Genomic DNA, 26,175 nt, shown 5'->3' with positions numbered 1-26,175 from the left:
TCCATGTTACTAAGTAATTTCCAGCAAATTTTTAGAACATATTAACTGCCGCCTACCCCCCCTACCCCCTGCCCACCCCACCACATCGCCGCCGTTTTCCTTGGGGATCTTAATTTAAACAGGTGCTAAAATGATTGAAACTTATTAGGAGGTAAAATAATGAGACACAGAGAGTAAAATGTGTTTAGAAACTCTTAATTTCACCATAAAACATTTACGACCTGCCAGTGCCAGCACCTTCAATGGAATAAAATAGTGAAAAGGGAAAGCTTCAGAGAGCACTTGAAGAAAATGAGTTTTATTTGCCAGTGTAACATATTATAAACACAGAGGTGAGCTCAGAGGCTTGCTAACGCTCTGACTGCATTTTAAGAGCAACAGTAAGGAAAAGAAGCATCAGAATAGAAGTGTTTACATCAATATGTAGAGATAAAATGGTGTTCAATCTGCCCACTGAGGAAAGTGCATTTGCTCACTTAGGAGTTAACACTTCATTCTGACCTTTAATTCAAACCCATAGATAGATTCTAAAAACCCAGAAGGGTCTAGAAACATTCTTTGAGTCAGTGGTCAGGTACAATCCATCATTTAGTCCTTCCCCACTTTAAGCTAATCCCAGAGATTAGTTCCTTTTAAAGTAGAGCAATGTAATACATTCTTACCCAGTGTGTGGCAATAATTTCCCAGACTTTAGTCATTTACAAACAACCTTCATAACGTTTTCCAAATCCACATGCTACCTGCCTTATTAACCACTCAATATTTTTTTCAAATAAATTCCCTTTTTACACTTAGCTTCTTCCTAAACAATGTTATCCATGAAATTACATATTTGATGTGCTAGTTTATTTTGTAATGGGCATCAGGATGTGTAATTATTGTCCATGTGACACTTAAAATTATCTGACCAACTGTGGAACATTTCTCACACTATGGGAAATGCTGATGCAGATGTTTAAGGCATGAGCTCAAGTGTCAGACGTATATGGACTGGCTATGTGACTTTAGACAAGTCGCTTAACCTATTTGAGCCTGACTGTTCTTATCTATATGTATTATAATAATAGAATATATGTAGAATATAATAATAGAATATACATAGATTATGGGTTAAATTATGTTCCCCCCAAATTTATATGTTAAAGTACTAATCTTTGGCCGGGTGCGGCGGCTCATGTCTGTAATCCCAGCACTTTGTGAAGCTGAGGCAGGCAGATTGCCTGAGGTCAGTAGTTCAAAACCAGTCTGGCCAACATGTTGAAACCCCATCTCTATTAAAGATACAAAAAAAAAAAAAAAATTAGCTGGGCATGGTGGTATGCACCTGTAATCCCAGCTACTCGGGAGGCTGAGGCAGGGGTATTGCATGAACCAGGGAGGTGGAGGTTGCAATGAGCCGAGATTGTGCCACTGCACTCCAGCCTGGGCAAGAGAGCAAGACTCTGTCTTAAAAAAAAAAAAAAAAAAAAAAGGTACTAATCTTCAATTCATCAGATTGTGACCTTATTTGGAAATAGGGTAATTGCAGATGAAGTTAGTTAAGATGAAATCATACTGGAGTAGGATGGTTTCAATATGGCTAGTGTCCTTACTTAAAGTGGAAACCTGGACACAGACATGCAAATGGGGAAAATGCCATGTAAAGATGAAAGCAGAGCTCTATGAGCCAAGGAATGACAGACAAAGTTTCTGACAAAGTTTGCCAAAAAACCACCAGAAGCTAAGAGAGAGGCCTGAAACTGATTTCCCCTCACAGACCTCAGAAGGAACCAACCCCACTGATGCCCGATTGCAGACTTCTGTTTTTCGTAACTGTGAGGCAATAAATGTCAGTTGTTGAAACAGAAATGTATTTAAAACCGAGTAATGTATTATTACCCAGTGTGTGGCAATTATTTCCCAGACTTCAGTCATTCATAGACAACCTTCATAATTTGTTATGAAAATTAATAATGTACCCCCCAAAATAATGTACCCAATTTGTAGTACATTATTAAGGCAGCCATAGGAACCTAATATAACATATAGCAAACACTCAAGAATCTGTTATTTTATTAGTCTACTCAGGCTACTTACAACTCCCCTTTGCAGAAGTTTATGAGGACCAGGCCCAAAAATTTCTGGTTTGCCGGAAATGGAAGTTGAGTCTGTGGATGTCAGGAAGTGTGTTTCCTACCCGTGAAAATCCAAATCAGGGTATGAAAGTGGAGCATGTCTAACTCAAAACCCATGGTTAGGAAGCACAGTGGGAAAAGAGCTGCAGGTGTAAAGCTCAATACCAAGAGCAAGAGTCAGGAGTCAGATCTCAAGACAAACAAAGAGTCAGAAATCCAAAAGTAACTAGTTAGAACGGGAGACACATGAGGATCATTGGTAAATGCTACCATGATTGCTTAAAAAAAAATAGCTTAGCTGGGCTCATTGGGTTGACCAGATGATGGGTGTGTTGGGTATGAATGTGTTGGACTCACCTCTATGTCTATAGAGGTGCTGTTTAATATGGTAGCCACCAATCATGCATGGCTGTTTAAAATGAAATTAAGTAAATTTCAAAATCTGGTTCTTCAGTAGCACTAGCCGCATTTAAAGTGTTCAATAGCTACATCATACTGTATATTACAGAATATTGCCCTCGCAGCAGAGAGTTCTATGAACAGCTCAGGGTCTTCCATGGCCACGATGCCAAAGTACAAGCAGAGATCTAAATTCTGAGTTCACCCTACATTTTCAAACCATCTTAGGTTTACAAAACTGCTTTGACAAATGGTATCAGAAAGGGTCAAGTACATGTAAAACTTTACACCAACAAATAATGGGTGCTTAACCAGAGGTCCATGTTTTCCAAGTGTAGTGCTGTTCAAGCACCGGCAAAAGCATTCTCAGATCACATTGTCACGAACTCTCGTTTATTGCCTCATCTCCTGGATGTTAAAGGGAAGCAAGTCAAAACACCTGTGATGATCAATGGTTTAGTATGAAATTAGGACTTCCTGCCATTCTAAACTTGAAAAACTGCAGTCCACAGGTGTCAGCCTACAAGCTGTGACACGTGTCTAGCAGCCCTTTCAGTGAAGGCTGGCCACCCTTGCTCAGCTCTCCGATTTCCTCTACATTGAGGTTCTCAACCAGTGTGAAAATGTGGAATTGTGGCTATTTGTTCACATGATTTGCACAAAATACTCAGTCAGAAGCTTCTCCAGCTGATATAAGGAATAACGCAGAGGAGAATTGAAGTTGCAGAGTATGGGGTTGTGGGGGCGGGTAAGGGAGGGATGTAAAAATGAGTCAAAGTAAAAACCCTCATCAAGACCTAGGTGATGGGTTAGTTACTCAGTGAAGGAACCAGCTGCAAGAAAGGAGAAAAAGTAAACTTTCATCCTCTCCTCTTCCTTCTCCTCCTCCTTTTTTGCATTATTGTTGATTGAGTGAGCAAGCTATTCAGCTGGACCATTCACTGAATGGCTAAATGCTGTGTGTGAGCAGGAAAGCCTGTATTCTATTCCTGAATCCTCTATAAGAAGTTCTTCAATCTCTGTAACTCTCTTGGGTGCTCCGTGCCTCCTTTTGCAATATGGCAGAAGCTTTACTCCTATCCTCTCTTCCAGGGATGCAGAGTAATTTAGTGAATTGTATTATGTCTATCACCAGGCACAGAGTCCCTGAGGCTGGGGCGGTTGCTGAAGTGATACACGTGTTCCTCTGGTCCCAGAGGACTAGAGATAGCACCATTAATCTGTCTGTTATCTGAATTAATATTGAAAACACATATTCCCACATAGACGTTTGTTTTATCCTGTGCATCAGAAATGTGTCTCTAAGGATTTTCCAACAAGGCTTTGCTTTGTAGCTTCCATTTTTACCCTTGGTTTGACTTTGCAGCACCAGCCTGCTGTTATTGCTCACTCTATGAACTGTACCTGCTCGGTGCCATCCAAACGTCAGCCGCTTAGAGGGAGGCTTCGATGACAACCACAGGGAGAAGAGACTGAGCAGGAAACTGGTCAGGTCAATTAAGAGGTGGGCAGCATCTGTGACGACAGCAAGACTCCCAGCGAAGTGCCCACCTAGAGAATGCAAAATAGTACACTGTGTTAAGGTCCCAGAATGCAGCTAGATTCATAGACATGCTAACCATCGTGGGTGAAAATGCCGCAGACTCACAAAACTTTAGAGAAGAAAGAGATCTTAAAGTTGATTTAATTCACTCCTTCTGCAACTCAGAGAGTGGATATGATTTGAACACGTAGAAATCAATTTCAAAGGAGAAGCCATTCCTTGGGTAGCAAAGACATAGAGATTAGAAACTGTGGGGCAGGCACAGCTGGAGAACACCTTAGTTAGACTGGGGTAAGAGGATTCAAAAGAGAAAAATACAAGAGGATCAGGCTGAAGCAGTGTGGGCCAGATTCAAAGAGTCTCATAACCCAAACTGAGGACATGGACTTTTGTTTATAAACTAGATGTTGCGATCTGGCCCACAGATGTGTTTTTATTTGACTTACAATTTAATCATCATCTTTACCCTTTCCTTTTTCTCTATTAATTCATATTATCCACCTGAGCTTGAAATCCCTGTAATAAATAATAGGGAGCAGAAAGGAGAAAGGGCAGGTACCTTCCAATGGGCGTCTTGAGTGCTACAATCCAATAAAGCACAGGGATGCAATGTAAGCCATGAGAGTCCTGCCTGGCTTTTCCCTTTATTTGATGTGCTCCCTCTACTTCCCTCTAATCCTCCTTTGAGAAAAGACCTCCAGCCTCCAAAATAGAAGTTAAAGAAAAACCTTGCCCTTTCCTTCCCAGACACGGTTTGTTGTTTGAGAGCAATAACCTTTATTGCTCTTACTACACCTTCTCAGCAAAGGGCTTTTGCTGACTGATTAGTTCTCCCTACAGCTGTTTATTGCCTTGTGTACTACAAAATAGCAGAGACTGTCAGCCATCAGCCTCGCCATCATCAGCCTCACCTTGTCTCGCCTAATGATTTTTAAAAATTACATAGATAGCTCATAATTGCAATAATCCCCACAGGCCATTGGCTCTATCTGTAGTTAATAACTGGTTTGTCAAGGTTTAATGGGCTGAAGCAAAGTAATCTTCGAGCCTGTTACCGAACAGTCAGTGCAAAAATCAGAATGATTCATTAGCCAAAGAGCAACATTTTGCTAACAAATCAGCTGTCCTCCCAATTATCCTCTAATGTTGCTCTATCTGCCAAACTTGGTCCTGATGATAAAACTGTGTTAATAAGGCATTATTTCTTGCCCAGAGAATAACTCCATGCAGATAAGCAGTATGCTGCAATCACAGCAATGAGTGATGATGATTCTACGTGCTGGGTTGAAATATAGTCTAAATCAAGGAAATGAAGTCAGTCTTATAAAGTCTCTTCAACAGTCTCAGCTGAGGCAGGAAGCACCTGAGAAAGAAAAAGGGCTTGCTTTGGAAGAAATCATGTTACTATGGAGGCTTGGAAACAGAACCATTTTGCAACCTTCAGAGCTACTTATAGGAACCATCCAGAAAACTGTAGGCAATCGCTGACACATAGAGCAAACTGCTTGCAAGAGGTAATTTGTGACTGATCTTGCATTTGCTTCTGAAAGCATGGAGTATTATTGACAATTAATTCAATTATCCAGCCAATATTTATTGAGCCCTTACTGTGCATGGTACCAGGCATTGGGTATACAAAGATAAACAAATCACAGCCTCTCTTCAGTGATCTCCTTGTTTAACACTCACTGTACCAGAGACAAGTTAATGGGCTAAGGGATCGGAGAGCTGCTCTCACTGGGAGGAGTGAGGAACTTTTCACAAAGAGAGGGGTAAGAATTACCAAAAACAGAAGGGGTTTTCGGGAAGAGATAAAACCACGGGCTAAAATAGAGTGAAAGAACATAGCACTTTTCGGGAAAAGCAGAAGGTATAGAGTGTTGGAGGAAAAATGGGAAATGAGCCTGGGAAAGCACATTGGAAATGCCTGTGTGGGGTATTATATGTCAAGCCAAGGGGTGTGAATGTGATTCTATGGCTAAGGGGATCTACTTATTACTTTGAGGCAAGGTTGTGGTATGTTGAGATCTGTTTTTAAGAGACGTCTTAGCCAGCAATATGGAGGATGACTTTGGAGAGAGGTTAAGAGGAGCTAGAGGTTAAGACTCGACAGTGTTAGCCAAGGGAAATTATGATAAAGGCATGAACTAGGGCAGCAGCAGTCATATTTCTGGAATACTTGACAAGATGTGGAGAGCAGTACACTTATACCAAGATAAGAGACACACAGAAAAGACTCAGACCTGGAAGACTTTACTTAAGGCCTGTGGGGTGAAGGTGACAGCAATAGAGCAGAGGAACTATGGGGCCTGGGTCTCACAAACTAACTCCAATTAAGATGGTGTTAATTCCCCATGCGGGTTTCCATGGAGAAAAGAGACTTACTGACAGCAATGAAAGAAGTAAATGTTTATCTGACAACATTAGCCATGTGTCCCATTGCTGGGCTACACAGTTATGTGCTATTAATTAATTTTTTTAAATTCTTTAATTATTTTGTGAATAGTATTATGACACTATACCATATGTTGTGTCAAAACCCCATTGACTTGTTATTTAACAAATACAACAGGTCCTCAAATAACATCAGTTCATTCAACATCCTTTGTTTATAACGTCGATAAGAAAATAAAATGGATTCCTGACCAGGGCCACTGTCTGGAGTTCGCGTGTTCTCCCCATGTCTGCATGGGTTTTCTCTGAGTATTAGGGTTTCTTCCCACATTCCAAAACTGTGCACGTGAGGTTCACTGGCGCATCTACATCGTCCTGGTCCTGGCGGGAGTGAGTACGGGTGTGACTGTGCCCTGTAATGGGAGGCATCCTGTTCAGGGCTGTTTCCCACCTTGAGCCCTGAGCTGTGAAAAGCTCCAGCTATGAAACTGGAATAAGAAGGCTGAAAAAAGAATGAATGAAAACAAATGATTGTAAAATAAATATATGTAAGGTAGATGATCATCATACAGATGCCCAACAAAAAAGAGTATGAAAGTGCTCAGCAAACCCAGCTTATTTTTTCTTATTTGGGTTTGAACTGTGTGGTGGTAGGAGGCACTCCTGACAATTTTCACTTTGCAAACATTTATTCCTTGATGTAACCACCACCATTATGACCACCCTCACTCACTGATTCACCCAAAATTGCATAATTATCTCACTTGTGTTTATCATCTTTCTTAGATGTATGTATAGCTCACATTTATCTCAGTGTTTAATATTTGAAGTGTTTTGGCCTTATTTAGAAGTTTTGTGATGTTTTTGTGACCAGTAATATGGCATGGAAACTTGACTCGTTTCTATCAGTTGGCCTATGGTAAAATTGGTTTTTGTTATATGTCATTTCACTGAAAGTCAGAGTTTCCAAGAACTTCTCCACGATGTTAAGTGAGGACTTACTGTGTTTAAAATATATCACAGTTCTCATGTTTTGACATTTGTTAAAATATTAATACCAGGAACCTCCAAAAATATAAGAGACCTGAGCTACTACAATCCCTTGGCTGTGTAGAACAAGGTAAGTGCCCTGATCAATAAAACTTGTGGTTATCACACCACCCAGCAATATCATTCTCTTAGTAAAAGAGAAGTTTTTCACTCAGATAGTTACCGTCTTCCCCAGGCTGCTCCCAGCTCTGAATTCCTGTCTAATAATCTGGTGTTTTCTCTATTTTTTTTTTTTTTTTTGAGACGGAGTCTCGCTCTGTCGCCCACGCTGGAGTGCAGTGGCCGGATCTCAGCTCACCGCAAGCTCCGCCTCCCGGGTTCACGCCATTCTCCTGCCTCAGCCTCCCAAGTAGCTGGGACTACAGGCGCCCACCACCACGCCCGGCTAATTTTTTGTATTTTTAGTAGAGACAGGGTTTCACCGGGTTAGCCAGGATGGTCTCGATCTCCTGACCTCGTGATCCACCCGTCTTGGCCTCCCAAAGTGCTGGGATTACAGGCTTGAGCCACCGCGCCCGGCCCGTGTTTTCTCTATTCTTACTCAACTCAGAATAGTCCTACTTCAGACATTTCCCCTAACTACTCTCAATTTCTTCCAGCAAAGGCCATACCTGAGCTTACTTTTCTTCTGAGGTCTTAGCATCTGAACGTGTATCCATTCAAATAGAGAAACATGTTTACATCTGCAACATAACACCTCTTTTTGGCCTTTCTACAAGTAGGAATTTTCACAAGCTATCAGAAAGAGTCCCAATTCAACAGGTTCAAAGGTCCCTTAAGGGTGGATACATTATGCTTATATCCTTCTTTAGTTCATTCTCCAGTTTGCTCTATACTCTGTCGCAAATTATTTCCCTCAACACAGCTCTATGACCTGCTTCTCCCCCATTCTAAATGTCAATTACTCCCCAAAATCTATGAATGACCGAGCCTCAGCTCTTCTTGGCCCTCCAACTACCATTCTAGTTATATTCTCCATTAACCACATTTTACCCTACACTCCTGCCTTGGATAGGCTTTCGCAGTTGTAAGCCATGAATGCCTAACCCAAACAGCTTAAACAATACCAACAACAATAATATACCAGTATACTGGCTCATACAACTGAGAACAAATCTGGGTGGGATTGGATCAGATGCAGCCCAGTCCTAAGGCTCAAAAATGTTCTTGGGCTCTGCTCTGTCTCCAGCTACTGCTATTGATTGTCCAGTTTAAGAAAGACTTTTCCTCCATTTCAGCAACAAAGGTAGACCTCTAAAAGCTCCAGACCTGTATCACTTCAGCTCAGTTTTTGTAGAGGAAAGAGAGAATGCTTTTTTTCCAGCCTCCCTATGTAAAGACCCAGAGACTCTGATCAGTCCAGCTTGGTATCTCATATCTAGCCCAGCCTAAGAGCATGAGGTTCTCAGACCAGCAGGACCAAAATTGCAACCAGAGAAAAGAATATGACAAAGCTTGCTGAAAGGAAATACCAGTCTACTACGAACAGTGGTACCCAAATTTCTAAGAATACAGATTTCCTTTCCTGTTTCAGACCCATGCACTTGGAATCTTTCAAGGCAAGCCCTGATAAATATCTATCTCCTGGACCACAGCAGTAAGTAGTGTGCTGTTCCTTCAGGCCACTCCATCTACCTTTTGGCCATATCTCAATTCCTATTCACTTTTCAAAGCCTTGCTCAAACCCCGTATCCTGCAGGATGACCTCTCAGATTTTCAAAAGTGATCTGAGAATATTAATTGCTTTCTCTAACATAGCCAAGAATGGCTTTGGGGAGGAGGTGAGCTGTGGATCAGGGTCTTGACTAATGACCAGGATTTTGATGAGTATGGAGAAAGAGGAGAAGGCTTTTCTATTCAAAGAAAAAAAGCATAAGAATAAAGTGCAAAGATTATCTTGCAGAGAATGAATAAACAAATGTGTCTGAAACAGGGTAGTCAGGGAAATAGCAAGATAAGAATATTGATAGTTTTGCCACCAGATTATGCAATGTCTTGAAAACCGAAGTAGGAATTTTTCATTTTTTCCAGGATGCTAGAGCTTTCCAATATATGATCTTTTTTGACTTGAGGCAAGCAATCAGGGCCTAGCACAGTGGGAGCCTCTGAAGCAGTGTCTTCCAGCTACAAGCACCCTTGTCAGTTTATCCCAGTGCTCAGTAAAATGTACTACGCTTGTCATGAAGGGAAAAAGGTTGTGAACCCTGAACTAAGCAAAGGGGAGCCAGTTAAAAAAAAAAAAAAATTTTTTTTTTTTTTTTTGAGACAGAGTCTCACTTTATCGCCCAGGCTGGAGTGCAGTAGTGCAATCTCGGCTCACTGCAACCTTCACCTCCTGGGTTCATGCACAATTCTTCTGCTTCAGCCTCCCAAGTAGTTGAGATTACAGGCGTGTGCCACCACATCCAGCGAATTTTTATATTTTTAGTAGATATGGGGTTTTGCCATGTTGGCCAGGCTGGTCTCAAACTCCTGACCTCATGTGATCCACCTGCCTTGATCTCCCAAAGTGCTGGGATTACAGGCATAAGCCACCGCACTGGCATCAGTAAAAAACTTTGAAGACAGAAGTAATATAAGGAGAGCAATGTTTTAGGAAAATTGGCTCAATCTCAATATAGCTCAAATGCTGAATATTTTTCAGTCAGTATCAATTTAATTTATTTACTGACATCATCACTCACTTCTGCCCCTAAAGTCAAATTAGAACTCATAGACTCTAATGCATAGAAATGAGAAGGGAAAGAGGAGGTTGTGAATGAAATTAGACCCTTATCTCATACCATATACAAAAATCAACTCAACATGGCTTGGAGACTTAAATATAAGATCTGAAACTCTAAAACTACTAGAAAAAAATATAAAGGAAAAGCTCCATGACATTGGTTTGGGCAATGCTTTTTTTTAAAATATGACCCCAAAAGCCCAGTCAACAAAAGTGAAATTACACAATTGGGATTACATCAAACTCAAATGTAAAGGAAACAATCAACAGAATGAAGAGACAATCTACAGAATGGGAGAAAATGTTTGCAGACCATACATACGATAAAGGGTTAATATCCAAAATATATATAAGGAAGCCAAACAACTCAATAGTAAGAAAACACATAACCTGATTAAAAATGGGCAAAGAACCTCAACAGACATTCCTTGAAAGAAGACATAGAAACGGCTAACAGGTCTATGAAAATATGTTCAACATCACTAATCATCAGGAAAATTCACCTCACATCTATTAGAGTGCTTATTACCAAAAAGAGGAGAGACAAATGTTGGTGAGGATGTGGAGAAAAGAAAAGAAAAGAAATCTTGCAAACTGCAATGTAAGTCAGTACAGCCATTATAGAAAGCAGTTCCTTAAAAAATTAAAAATAGAACTACCATATGATCCAGCAATTCTGCTACTGTGTATATATCCAAAGGAAGTGAAGTCAATATGTTGAAGATATATCTGCCCTGCCATTCAATGCTGTTCATTGCAGCATTATTCACAATAGCCAAGATATGGAATCATCCTAAGTGTTCATAGACGCATAAATAGATAAAAAGAATGTGGTATGTATACACAATGCAGTTCTGTTCAGCCTTTAAGAAGGAAACCCTGTCATTTGCAGCAACATTGATGAACCTGGAGAACATTTTATTAAGTGAAATAAGTCAGGAACAGAAAGACAAACACCACATGATCTCACTTATATGTGTAATCTAAAAAAGCTGAATTTATAGAGCAATGAGTAGAAGTGTGGTTACCAGCGGCAGGGATAGGGGCTGGAGAAGGAAGAAGCTGGGGAGGTGTTGGTCAAAGGACACACAATATTAGTTAGATAGAAGGAATAAGTTTAAGAGATCTATTGTAGAACATGGTGACTATAGTTAAGCACAATGTACTGGATTCTTCCAAATTGCTAAAATGAGTAGATTTTAAGTGTTCTTACCACAAAAAAATGTTAAGTATGTGAGGTAATGTCCATGTTAATTAGCTCGATTTAGTCATTTCACCATATATGCATGTTTCAAAACATCATGTTATACATAATAAATATATATCATTTTTATTTGTCAATTAAAACAAATTAATTTTGTGAGCAGAAGACCATCTCTTTTCAGACTATTTATTAGATATCAGCCGGAGGGACGATGCCATCTATTCTCAGCATCCATATGGATTCAGGGAAAAGCAGAGGAAGAAAGTAGTGGAAGAAAGAAGTCAGTCAATGAATCTTCCTGAGCTGTGTTTGCAGGTGGTAGTGCCAGAATTTTATTTGGATGTCCAAGAACGTTGCCTTTTCAAATCACATTTCAAATGAATTCTGTTATTAGGTTTTTCATTATGTCAATCTTTTACATAAGCTATTGAATATTATCCACAAACTTATTAATTCCAATAATGATAAACAATATTCCTCTGGTATAGATGTTAGTGAATTTCCAAAAGGTGTTTTCCAAATTAGAATTGCTAAAAGTAAGTTCTTTGCGACTCCATCAAGCTATTAATTCAGCTTCTTCAAAGGAACTGACTCCAGGAATTTTGTGGTATTAGTTAGTTCTGTAAACTTTGACTGAAAGGATATTGCCAACCCTGGAATTGTCTTGGACTAGACGTGTCTAAGTTCTTTCATAGTTTTCAACAGTTATAAATGTCCAAATATGAGTGTATAGGCCATTAGACTCCGTAGCTAGAAGAAACCAGCTAATTCTGGTTGCTAGATATTATAATGCAAAAAATAGCTAAGCAGAGTCTATTTTTCTCTAGTCTCAGATTATGATTAATTTACCCCTTCTTTTGGATAATAGAAATGTAGCCACCAAAATATTGGTAACAGAGTGTGAAGGTAACATTTGATAACAGATTGGTAGTAGCTTATGGTCCTATACGTCAGGTAGTTTACAGTGTTCTTTTTTCTATTTGGGGAAAAATAATAAGATAACACTGCATATCAGGACATTTGAACTAAGTTAATACCAACATGAGGCTATCATGTTCCATGGTATGATAATACGTTTGAAATTTTCAATGAGATGAATGACTTTGAAAAAAAATAAATGGCCAAAGTGTACCCAAGATGGAGAAATTTTGAGTGTATCAATAAGTGAGGAAGAAGCTAAAAATCACATCTAACGATCATCTCCAAAAATGTCTCCAAAGCCATACAAATAACTAGGTAGTTTTTTAAAAAGGAAGAGATAATAAAATGTTACATAAACTGTTTTTATTTCTTTATAAAATTATTAAAATTAAACTTTCCATTTAAGCATGCATAATTCAAATATAAAAACCTAGAAAAATGACATAAAAAAGAAAACTATAGTTAAATTTCAATTATTAATAAAGATGTAAAAATCCTAACAAAAATATCAGTGACTCAGATTCAGCAATGCATTAAAAGGATGGCCCGCCACAGTCAATTTGAGAGGCACCATAGTTAGGGCTTAGGAATATAAGCTCTGGAATTCAGACGGCCTGCCCACTTACAGGTATGTTTCCAAGGGAGAATTACTTTACTCTTTGTGCTTCTAGTTCCTTCTATAAAGTGAGATTAACAACGAGAGCTACCTCTTAGGGAATTCACCAGGATTAATTAAGGTAATACACGGGAAGCACTTGTCACAGCTTCTAACACATAGTAAGCATTAAATAAATAATAGCTATTATCATGATGCCAAAAATGCAAAGATCATAACATGTTTCAAAATCTCTTTATATAACGCACCTCAAACATGGGTCAAAAAGCTTTAAAAAACAATAAATTCAAAAGAAAAGGTATTTGATTAAAAGTCAACACTCATCCTTGATTCTTTGTTAATAATTACAAAACTGAAACAAAGAAACATTTCATTAACATAATACAAAACACTTAACCCTTCAAGAAGCATTTTGCTTAACAGCTAAATAATCAAACAGATTTTATTTAGCATAAGGTATTGTTTAACATGATAAAAACATGAAACACACAAAAGAGATATAACTATTGAAATGAGGAGAAATATGTTTTCTGCACAAGAGAGGGTGATGTCCTGGGATGAGGAAGATGCACGAGACAGGAAAAGGGGACATGCACTGAAATATATTTAGAATTGACAATAATTCAAATGCATAATTGAGTACAAAGTGAATATACAAAAATCAAAACTTTAGAATACAAAAAGTAATTATCTAGAAAACAAAACATGAAAAATGGTGGACTGCACTCACCCCTGGAAAGAATAAGCCAAACACATACAATAATCAGAAATAACTCAAGAAGTAGGCTGTCTGTGTAGTCAGATGAACACCATAAAACCTTGATGAGACATGTAGAATATTTGGATAAATAGAGAAACATAACATATTCCTGGAGGGAAAGCTGAATACTTAAAGATACTATGTTCTCAAATTAACTTAAATATTAATAAAATCATAATTGGATGGGGGAAAACTGAACAGAACAATTCTCATGTTTAATTAGGATAATAAAGAGAGATGAATAGCCTTTGCTTTTCTCTGCTAAATTAAAAACCATTAATAGGAAATAACAGATATTATAACATATAAATCTACATTAATTATGTCCTTGACAGAGACCAGAAACACAGATCAGTGAAACACCTTAGAAACAGACCCTGCTATTTATAAACTATTGATAAGTGATTAAAGAAATATCAAAAATCAATGGGGAAAATAATTATTTCATAAATGATGCTGAAAACTGTGTTAGCTATTTAGAAAACAATTCAGTCCTTACAGCATACAAATATATCTAATATCAACATTAATTTTAAAATTAAATACAAAAATTAAACAACAAAAAAGCTATCTTCTCAGCAGATGGAGAAGGATTCTTAAGCACTAAAACAGTAAAAGAGTAGTAAAAGAAATGAGCTCAAAATGAAAAGTTTAAAAAAGTTACCTATGTAAAATTTAAAACTTATCTAAGTCAACACAAACATCAAAAGGTTAAACAACAAACTGGAAAAGCACTTATAACTAATATAACAAAGGTCTAATATCCTAATATATAAAGAGCTCCCAGAGATCAATATAGAGAATTAAAAAATTTTCCAAAAAACAAATGAGTAACAGACATTAAGAGACAAGGAGAAAATGCATTAACAGAGGGAAATACAGATCACTAACAAGCATGCAAAAATAAAGAAATCAAGGGTATTCAATTAGGAAAAGAAGAAGTCAAATTGTCCCTCTTTGCATATGACATGACTGTATATTTAGAAAATCCCATCGTCTCAGCCCAAAATCTCCTTAAGCTGATAAGCAACTTTAGCAATGTCTCAGGTTAAAAATTAATGTGCAAAAATCACAAGCATTCTTATACACCAGTAACAGACAAACAGAGAGCCAAATCATGAATGAACTTCCATTCACAATTGCTTCAAAGAGAATAAAATACCTAGGAATCCAACTGACAAGGGATGTAAAGGACCTCTTCAAGGAGAACTACAAACCACTGCTCAGTGAAATCAAAGAGGACACAAACAAATGGAAGAACATACCATGCTCATGGATAGGAAGAATCAATATTGTGAAAATGGCCATACTGCCCAAGGTTATTTATAAATTCAATGCCATCCCCATCAAGCTACCAATGAGTTTCTTCACAGAATTGGAAAAAACTGCTTTAAAGTTCATATGGAACCAAAAAAGAGCCCGCATCTCCAAGACAATCCTAAGTCAAAAGAACAAAGCTGGAGGCATCACGCTACCTGACTTCAAACTATACTACAAGGCTACAGTAACCAAAACAGCATGGTACTGGTACCAAAACAGAGATATAGACCAATAAAACAGAACAGAGTCCTCAGAAATAATACCACACATCTACAGCCATCTGATCTTTGACAAACCTGAGAGAAACAAGAAATGGGGAAAGGATTCCCTATTTAATAAATGGTGCTGGGAAAATTGGCTAGCCATAAGTAGAAAGCTGAAACTGGATCCTTTCTTTACTCCTTATATGAAAATTAATTCAAGATGGATTAGAGACTTAAATGTTAGACCTAATACCATAAAAACCCTAGAGGAAAACCTAGGTAGTACCATTCAGGACATAGGAATGGGCAAAGATTTCATGTCTAAAACAGCAAAAGCAATGGCAGCAAAAACCAAAATTGACAAATGGGATCTTATTAAACTAAAGAGCTTCTGCACAGCAAAAGAAAATACCATCAGAGTGAACAGGCAACCTACAGAATGGGAGAAAATTTTTGCAATCTACTCATCTGACAAAGGGCTAATATCCAGAACCTACAAAGAACTCAAACAAATTTACAAGAAAAAAACAAACAACCCCATCAAAAAATGGGCAAAGGATATGAACAGACATTTCTCAAAAGAAGACATTCATACAGCCAACAGACACATAAAAAATGCTCATCATCACTCGCCATCAGAGAAATGCAAATCAAAACCACAATGAGATACCATCTCACACCAGTTAGAATGGCAATCATTAAAAAGTCAGGAAACAACAGGTGCTGGAAAGGATGTGGAGAAATAGGAACACTTTTACACTGTTGGTGGGACTGTAAACTAGTTCAACCATTATGGAAAACAGTATGGCGATTCCTCAAGGATCTAGAACTAGATGTACCATATGACCCAGCCATCCCATTACTGGGTATATACCCAAAGGATTATAAATCATGCTGCTATAAAGACACATGACACGTATGTTTATTGCAGCACTATTCACAATAGCAAAGACTTGGAATCAACCCAAATGTCCACCAGTGACAGACTGGATTAAGAAAATGTGGCACATATACACCATGGAATACTATGCAGCCATAAAAAAGGATGAGTTTGTGTCCTTTGTAGGGACATGGATGCGGCTAGAAACCATCATTCTCAGCAAACTATCACAAGAACAGAAAACCAAACACCGCATGTTCTCACTCATAGGTGGGAACTGAACAATGAGATCACTTGGACTCGGGAAGGGGAACATCACACACTGGGGCCTATCATGGGGAGCGGGGAGGGGGGACGGATTGCATTAGGAGTTATACCTGATGTAAATGACGAGTTGATGGGTGCTGACGAGTTGATGGGTGCAGCACAGCAACATGGCACAAGTATACATATGTAACAAACCTGCACATTATGCACATGTACCCTAGAACTTAAAGTATAATAATAATAAAAAAAGGTCTAATAGTAACAATTAAAGAAATAAATATTAAAACATTCATCTATACAATAGCAAAGAGATTTTAGAGATTAAAATTAGTTGTCATTAAGATTTGGAGTCAGAATCATTCTCAAGTAGAGCTGGTAAACATGAATTGTTTAGCTTTCTCAACAGCACTCTGGCAATATCAATCAAGTAATACAAATATTCATGTCCTTCAAGCAATTATTTCCACTTTTAGGAATCTCTTTGAAGGGATTAACCAGAAAGGCAGGCAGAATTTTCTTCAAGATTTTGCATTGCAACATTGTCCATAAGCAGGAAAAAACTCCCTAAATTTCTAACGATAGAGAAATCGTTATGTAAATTACAGTGGAGCATATTAGAGAATATTGTTCAGGAATAAAAATGTTTTTGAAGAGTATTTGACAGTGTGGTCAAAAGCATTCAGTATGCTCTCAGTTATGTTTAAAAAATAAAACATGTGAGCTATGAATAGAAAATGCATTGCACAAAACACTCCCTAAAATTATTGAAGGCTGTGACTCGAATATGGAATAGTGATGAATTTTATTTTGTTTCCCAGTGTTTTTCAACTTATCTACAATGAGCATATTGTTACCTTATACTTACAGAAAATACTAAATCTTACTTTAAAAGAACTTAGGTAGCCCTCCCATAATGATGCAGAGTTTTATTTGTTTGCTTGTTTAATCAAAAAAGTCTGCAGAAAGACTCACCCACGACCTCTGCAATCATGAAAATGAAGCATATTGCTGAAGCAGCACAGAGCTTCCACTTGGCATAGGCGTGCTCATTCGCCCTGTTCTCTGTGGGCTGGGAGCCACTGTGGCAGTGGTACACGCCTCCTGACTCCAACTCCTCTGGTCTCTCTCTGGGACAATGATCTTTATTCACCGGTTTCTGTTGGAGTTCCACACTAGGAATGAGTTTGACAGAAGCAAGAAGTGAACATAGTTGCAAACCAGCCACTCACTGACCCACGCTGCCCATACGTGGAACCACTATTAGGACATTTGCTTACTTGCTAGGAAGTGTTCATTTGCAGCTCTTTCTACAAGAAAATATCAAGTGTAAGAAACAAGCAAGAAATTTCCTTCTAAACTTTAACTACTAAAAGTTGTACTTTTATTCAGTCAAACTCTTATTCAGTCAATGCCACCAATGATTAAGAGATATCAAAGGAACAGGAGAAAAGAAGCAAATACATTTTAAAGGGATTTCTTCCCAGTTATTTCACTCTCAAAAGACTTGGACACTGTGCTACAAAAAATAATAATAAAATAAATCAGACTACATTGTTCGATATGTGTATATGAGCCAGACTGAGGATTCAAATACTCATCAACATTATTGACAGATCATAGTACTTTTTCCTGCTGACTCCGTATGTACTCTGAGACCTTCTTACCACCGCTCTGCAGACAGTGGCTACCAATTAATCAATGTTATGATGAGAGTTGAAACCTACTTATACTTCCCAAAGCAGGCAGTGAATATCAGTTCCACTCAAATATAAAGCAAAATTTAGAGTCACTCATAGAATTTCACAGATGGAAAGGTAGATAACATTTGGTCTAACACTTTTTTTTTCTTTTTTTAAACAATTTTTATTGATGCATAATAAATATACCTAATTTAGGGTACATGTGATAATTTAATACATTCATATAATTTTTAAAGATCAAATCAGTATACTTGAGATGTCCATCACCTTAAATATTTCTCTTTTCTTTATTCTAGAAACATTTCAATTATTCTTTTCTGGCTATTTTGAAGCATATGATAGATAATTGCAAACCATAGTCACCTCACAGATCTATCAAACACTAGATCATTTTCTTCTCTCAAATCATATATTTGTACCCATTTATCAACCTTCCTTCATACCTTCCTCCTCTCTACCCTTCTCAGCCTCTTGTAACCACCAATCTACTCTCTTATCTTCATGAGAGCCACTTTTTTAGCTCCCATATATAAGCGAGAACATGTGATATGTGTCTTTCTGTGCTTGGCTTATTTCACTTAACTGCAACCCCATATTTCTTGGCTGAAGTAACTAAGGTTCAGGGAGTTTAAGTAATTGCCTGAGGTCAAATATCCAGGAAATTTTGGAGTGGGAATCCCAAGCCCAGTGTTTCTTCTGTCATGCCTAAACCAATTTTAGGTGTCCTAATGTTGGGGCAGGAAGGCAGATGTCAATATCCATGGATCTTGAACTAATCATATTTTTAAATTTTTAAAAAATAAACTCATGTACAGAAATAAATAAGAGTCTTGGAATTAAGAACTTTGCATTCGTGACTCTGAAAGGTAAAAACAAACAAACAAACAAAATTAGCAATATATTAGCTTTCACTTTATTTCATTTAGCCTATCACCATTCAGGATTAAAAGTCTGATGGTTTTGGCTTAGATGAACATTATTATTCTGACTCTAATTATTATATATGATTTTTCTGAATAAAATAATATATATTCATTATAGAAAATCTGGAATTACAAAAAAGTCACAAAGCAGAGGGAAAAATAACTGGTAATCCTCTCCAAGAGACAATTATTATTGATATTTTATTGTGTAGATTTGTAATATATGAATACACTTTTTACATAGATTTCAGATTAATTAGGATGTTTTGGGTTATAAGTATGGAAAACAAGACTCTTGCTAGAATAATTAATAAGTAAGAATTATTGGTTCTGCAACTGAAAACATCTAGAGGGGCCAGGTTTCAGATACTCTTTGACGAGGTCTCCAGATTCATGTCTTGGTTCTCAGCTATTCTTCAACCTCAAGCTTGTCTTCCCCATGGTAGCAGGATGGTTGCCAAAGGTAATCAGACTGTGTATTTATTTTTTAACATATACATAGAGAGATTATCCCCTCTCAAACTGCTAAACAAGAGTCTTGATATGCATGTGGATTTGTCTAAATGAGAAACAACCACTATAGCCAGGGGAATATGGATGAGCTGATTGACTTAGGCATTGCTATACTCAGAAGACTGGCAAAACCCAGCCATGCTGACTCATACAGCTGAGAATAGGGAAAATTTTACCTAAACCTGGCTACTCCTCAGTGGGGAAGCGCTAGAATGGATGTGAATAAGATGATTGCATCACAAGAGGATCCTACCAAAGATACAGCTTCTGAACCTGATTCTTAGCTATAAATATTGTTAATATTTTTTCCATTTATAAAATGTTGTATATCATTATTTTTAAAATATGGAGGGCAGTATATATTTAACATAGCTACATCATAGCATAATTAACTCATGTTTTTAAATTATTAGACAACTCGTTCTTTTGCAATTACTTGCTCATATAAGCACTACTATGATTCACATCCTTATAATCTTTGCTTAATATATTATCTCCTTAAAGTGGAATCTTAAAGGGGAAATTACTTGGTCAAAAGGTACCTACATTTCTAAGGATTTTGACATATATTGCCAAACCGGCTTTGGAATATACATTACAGCCAATTTACGTCATTGGTTTATTTTTTATCAATTATGTGAATAGCACTTAGGATTCTGAGTAGTTCCAAATAAGCTTCTTAGTTGGAATAAGAACAATTTGGAAAGTAACAAATAAAGTATTTATATTTAAAATGAGTAGACTTTTGCTTTTGTTATGTAATAATATTCTAATAATAAACAACCATAGAATATGGTAGTGTGGGTCCCCAGTGGCCATCAACTCAGAGGAACCTGAGTACTAACACAAACACATTGTTGAGATTTACTCCTTCCTTGGGCTGAGAAGACAGCATGAGCAAAGCAGGCTCACCAATTGTTCTAGAACTGCCTGGTGTGCTGTGGTCATATGAAGCGTTGCTTTATTTTAGGTTTTCATAAATCTTATGACCAGGGAAAGCCAAGTAGTCAGTGACCAGGAGAGAAATTTATCTTGGAGCAGCTTAGAAGCCAGACCAAAGCAAGAATCAAACCTGCGAAAAAGCCCCTGGGCAATGCCACCAGGAGGAAAGTATGAAAATGTGGGCAATTTTTACTTTTGTGTACTGTTTCCCTATCTTGGATTCTAAGTTTAACAAATATGGGTATACTTTGAGCTGAGACTGCTTCTTGAAGAACTAAGCCAGAAATCCAAAAGTGGGCTTCATAAGGTCCATTGAAATTGTATATAATGTGTTCGTGTGTGTGTGTGTGTGTGTGTTTTATGGGACAGGCAAAAGTACAGTCTTCACTTAGCTTCCAAAAGAGTCTGTGACCCCAAAGAAGTTAAAACCCAAAGTTAACATATATTCCTCATAAGCTCGTTAGAGCAAAGTTATCTAAGTCTCTCTAGATGCAGAACGGCTCTTGATCACGACAATGATGTGACTTTTCAATATTATTTTAAGAAGAAAGTTATAAAAAGCAAGTTCTATGATGCAACAAACACTGAAATGTGAATCTGCTATTAATGAATAAATCCCAAAACATTCCCATGTATTCAAATATGGCCAAAGCTTTAAAAATTAGGAATAATAGGCCAAAGAAATTTACTGTAGCATCAAAGAAAAAAAAGATGGAGAAACAGAGATGAAAAAGTATGGAAATATTAGAAAATTTGATGCCAATATTCTAAAACTTTGATTTCATCTGCAAAAAAGGGATTTAGAAAATGGGACTTTATTTTTGCAATCTTGGAGAAACTTTTTTTTTTTTAATTCTATTTTTGTTTAGTGATAGAAATTAAATTCTTTTGCTTCTATCTCCAAAATAATGTTGGTAAAATTTTTATTTTTTACCCTCTTATTTCAAATGTTGAGCACATAAAAATCACTTTGATTTTGTAGTTTCACATCACTTTCCCCAAGAACCTCAAATCACTATTCCTGTTAGAAGGGGAGATAAAAGCTTCAGCCTCACCATGAATTTTTAACATTTTATTCATTCATCATTAAATATTTATTGCATACCTAAAAAGGGCCTGCACCAGCAGAAATGTTAACAATACCGTGTTGTACAAGACAAACAAAGGTCCTTCTCTAAGGAGCCTGTATTTTAGTAGAGGGAGACAAAGAGTAAATGAATCAATTTACTTTGTCTTTAGTAGAGGCTATATAGTATGATGAATGGTGAGCAGGAGAGGGAAGATGAACTACCTTAAATGTGGTGGGAAAGGAAGGCACCTCTGTGGAGGTGATATCTCAGCAGCAAGTTACAGAATTACCAGGAGAAAACCTGTGTAAGTGAAAGCTATCACAAGTAGAGGGCATTGCTAGAGCAAAAGCCCAAAGACAAGAAGGATTTTCTTGTTCAAATGCTTGTCTTGAACAGAAAGAAAACTACATAGGTGGCCCCTGTGGCATAAAGAAAGAGTGAAATGGAAAGAGGTCAAAAAAGGGATCAGATTTTGCAGAACAATTCAGGTCACTATAAAGAGTTCAATTTAATTCAAGGTCTAAAAAGAAAAATTTGGAAAGTTTTGAGCTGGGAAGTAACATTACATGGTTCACATTTCTAAAATGATCGCTTTGGGTGCTGCCTGGAAGACTAGAGTGTAGAAGATCAAAACATAGAAACCCATAGAAGATGACTACAGCCAACACATTGGTGGCTTGGACCTATGTAGTGACAATAAAAATGGAAAGTAGTAGTCATATTTGAGGGACTTTTGAGAGGTAGAGTCAACAGGAATTGCTAATCAATAGCATTAGTTCAGGGGGAATAATAGAGAGGTGGAACTCAAAGATGACTTGTTGGTTTCTGGTTACATTAACCAGGAGAAAGGAATGCCAGTTCCCAAGATGGGGCTGAGTGGCAGGCAGTGCAGTATAGAGGCTGAGAGCTGGGCTCTGGCAACCCACCACCTGAGTCAAACTCCCAACCTTACCACTCACTAGTCATATGACTGTAAGAAAATTACTTAACCTCTCTGTGCCTCAATTTCCCCATCTGAAAATAGGAATAATGGTGGCATCACTCTCATAGGCTGGTTGAGAGATTTTTAGCTAATTCGTATAAATCACTTCAAAGTGTAACTGGAGCAAGATAAATGCACAAATTTTAAAATTATTTTACCATATTCATGAACCACATTACATTATTATCATTGTTATTTAGGAAGGATAAAGTAGGCTATACTGCAAAACAACTTTCAGGACAAGCATTTTTATAACAAGACTTAGATAATAAAAAAGCAAACCAATTTTTTGTTTCTCTTTTGCCCATATCCACTATTCCAGATTTTACTCCAGTGACATGACATCAGTCTTGTATGAATTGACCCTGGAGATTGACTGTTCATTCCTAAACAGAAGATAAATATCAAAGAGGGAAATAACATTCCTGTAATCCCTTAGCAGTTCTTCACTTCTGTTTCCCTGCTTCACCATTCTCCTTGTCTGCCCTAGAAATAGTTCTATATGCTCAATGCCTGGGACCCTGTCTTGAACATACAGATATTCAGTACATATTTATTGAGATTATATTTCACTCAATGTTTATGAAATAAATGAGTGATGTAGAAGAAATAGTTTGAAGGGTGAGAACTAGAGAAAGTGGGAAATAGAAACATTTACAGAATCAGATGTCATGTTTTGTCCTAGACAGGTATTCAATCACACACCCCTTTTTAAACAACTTTATTAAGAAAAAATTATAAAATTTGTGTGCTTTGGGAGGCCAAGGCAAGCAGATCACTTGAGGTCAGCAATTCAAGACCACTCACTAGAGATGGAGTGAAACCTCATCTCTACCAAAAATATACAAAAATTAGCATGGTGGTGGGTACCTGTAATCCAAGCTACTGGGGAGGCCAAGGCAGGAGAATTGATTGAACTCAGGAGACAGAGGTTGCAGTGAGCTAAGATCACACCACTGCACTCCAGCCTGGGCAACAAACAGAGCAAGACTCTGTATCAAAAAAAAAAAAAAAAAGATCTAATTTTAATATTATGGAAATGGTCTATTTAATCTATATAAATTAATGGTTTTCAGTATATTAACAGAGTTGTGAAACCATTACCAAAAAAAAACCCATATTCATTAGCAGTAACTCCCCATTCTCCTTGCACCCTCTCCCAGGCGACCACTAATCTACTTTCTGTCTTTACAGATTTGCCCATTCTGGACATTTCATATAAATACAATCTCATAATATGAGGACTTTTGTGAATGGCTTCTCTCATTTAGCATCATGGTTTCAAGGTTTATCCATATTGTAGCAGATATCAGTATGTCATCAGTATTCCATTGCCTTTTATTTCCAAATGGTATTTCATTGTATGGATACATAAAATTTTACTAGTCAGTTGATGGATATTGGGTTATTTCTTTTTTTGTTGCTTTTTGACTATTTCAAATAATGTTGTTATGAAAAGTTGTATAGAAGTGTTTTGTAGAAGTATGTTTTCACTTCTCTTCCAATCAAGCAATGGAATTACTGAGTCATAAGATAACTTTATGTTTGACATTTTGTAGAACTGCTGGACTCTTTTTCAAAGCACAGTACCATTAGACATTCCCATACACTGTGTAAGAGAGTTCCTATTTCTCCAAATCCTTGCCAACACTTGTTACTATTTTTTTTTATTACAGCCATTCTAGTGGGTATTAAGTGGCATCTCATTGTGATTTTGATTTGCATTACCCTAATGACTAATGATGTTGAGCATATTTCATGTGCTTATTATACATTTGTATGTTTTCTTGGAGAAATGTCTATCAGTATCCTTTACATATTTTAATTATTTATAGTTTTATTAATTGTAACAATTATTTTACATATTCTTATACACATCCCTTATCATGTAATTTGTAAATATTTTATCTCAATATATGTGCCTTATCTTTTTATTTTCCTGTTAGTTTTGTTTACAGAACAAAATACTTTATTTTGATGCTCTCCAATATATATAATTTTTCTTTTATCACTTATGCTTTAGGCGTCATACCAATAAACCGCGGCCTCACCCAAGATCACGTGTTTTCATTTAGGAGTTCTATAGGTTTGGCCGGGCGCGGTGGCTCACGCCTGTAATCCCAACACTTTGGGAGGCTGAGGCGGGCGGATCACGAGGTCAGGAGATCGAGACCATCCTCGTTAACACGGTGAAACCCCGTCTCTACTAAAAATACAAAAAAAATTAGCCGGGCATGGTGGCAGGCGCCTGTAGTCCCCAGCGGGAGGCTGAGGCAGGAGAATGGCCTGAACCCGGGAGGCAGAGCTTGCAGTGAAACGAGATTGTGCCACTACACTCCAGAATGGGCGACAGAGTAAGACTCCGTCTCAAAAACAAAAAAAAAAAGAAAAGAAAAAAAAAAAAGAGAGTTCTATAGGTTTTGCTCTTATATTTAGGTCTATAATCAATTTTTTAGTGATTTTTTAAAATGGTGTCAGAAAGGTATACAAGTTAATTCTTCCGCTTATGTACATCCAGTTGTCCCAGCAATAGTTGTTGAAAATACTTTTTTTTTTTTTTTTTTTTACCATTGAATTGTCTTGGAATCCTTGGTGAAAAACAATTGACCACACATATAAGAACTTATTTATGGACTAAAATGCTATCACATTGGTGTATATGTCTGTCTTTATGCCAATATCACACTCTTGTTGTGATAACTATAGCTTTGTATTAAATTCTGAAATCAGGAAGTGTGAGTCCTCCAAATTTATTCTTTTTCAAGATACTTTTGCCTTTCGTAGGCCCCTACTGGTTCCATATAAATTATTGGGCTAGCTTAACTTCTTCAAAAAGACAGTTAGGATTTTAGTAGTAATTACATCAAATTTCCATGTTAATTTTAGGAATAATGTCATCTTAGCAATATTACATTTTCTAATCCACAAACATGGGATATCTTTCATTGATTTATATCTTTTATTCTTTCTTTAATATTTCTAACTCACTGTTTTGTAATTTTTAGTGTAAAAGCTGTGCACTTCATTTGTTAAATTTATTCTAAAATACATTATTATTTTATGCTATTGTAAGTGAAGTTGATTTCTTAATTTCATTTTCAGATTTTCCTTTGCTACTGTATAAAAATACAATTACTGTTTGTATATTGATATCTTTTACTGTGACCTTACCAAACTTGTTTGTTAGTTCTAAAATTTTTAAATGGATCTTTTAGGACTTTCTACATGTAAGATAATGTCATTTGAAAACAGTGATAGGCTGGGCACAGTGGCTCATGCCTGTAATCCCAGCACTTTGGGAGGCCGAGGCGGGTGGATCACCTGAGGTCAGGAGTTCAAGACCAACCTGACCAACATGAAGAAACCCCGTCTCTACTAAAAATACAAAAATTAGCTGGGTGTGGTAGCGCATGCCTGTAACCCAGCTACTCGGGAGGCTGAGGCAGGAGAATCACTTGAACCCAGGAGGCAGAGGTTGTGGTGAGCTGAGATCATGCCATTGCACTCCAGACTGGGCAATAAGAGCGAAACTCCGTCTCAAAAAATAGGAAAGGAAAGAAAACAAAACAGTGATAATATTAATTATTTCTTTCCAATCTGAATGTCTTTTATTTTGTCGTCTTCCCAATTGCTCTGGCTAGAACATACA

At 37.2% G+C, this 26,175-nt stretch overlaps 1 protein-coding gene and 1 long non-coding RNA gene across 6 annotated transcripts in view; one reads left to right on the top strand and one right to left on the bottom strand.

Annotated features, from left to right (window-relative positions):
* The window catches only part of SLC30A8 (solute carrier family 30 member 8), a 248,915-nt gene that overhangs the window by 19,167 nt on the left and 203,573 nt on the right, over nt 1–26,175 (bottom strand). For 2 of the 3 annotated variants that reach the window (XM_073999324.1, XM_073999325.1), the window contains 3 exons: nt 17,674–17,703; nt 17,369–17,568; nt 3,918–4,064 (listed from right to left, as the gene is read on the bottom strand). In XM_073999324.1, the coding sequence (XP_073855425.1) occupies nt 3,918–4,064; nt 17,369–17,387 (166 nt within the window). In that variant the 5' untranslated portion in view covers nt 17,388–17,568; nt 17,674–17,703. The remainder of the gene's footprint in view (nt 1–3,917; nt 4,065–17,368; nt 17,569–17,673; nt 17,704–26,175) is intronic. The other variant, XM_015455131.3, reaches the window with a different exon arrangement.
* Nucleotides 1–26,175, top strand: part of LOC107126522 (uncharacterized) — a 560,621-nt gene that overhangs the window by 363,560 nt on the left and 170,886 nt on the right. The gene's annotated exons all lie outside the window — the stretch shown is intronic.

The sequence above is a fragment of the Macaca fascicularis genome, chromosome 8 (assembly GCF_037993035.2).
Source record: "Macaca fascicularis isolate 582-1 chromosome 8, T2T-MFA8v1.1".
In the NCBI taxonomy this organism is placed as follows: domain Eukaryota; kingdom Metazoa; phylum Chordata; class Mammalia; order Primates; family Cercopithecidae; genus Macaca; species Macaca fascicularis.
The sequence above is the reverse complement of the archived record's forward strand: the minus strand, read 5'-3'. Positions and strand labels throughout refer to the sequence as shown.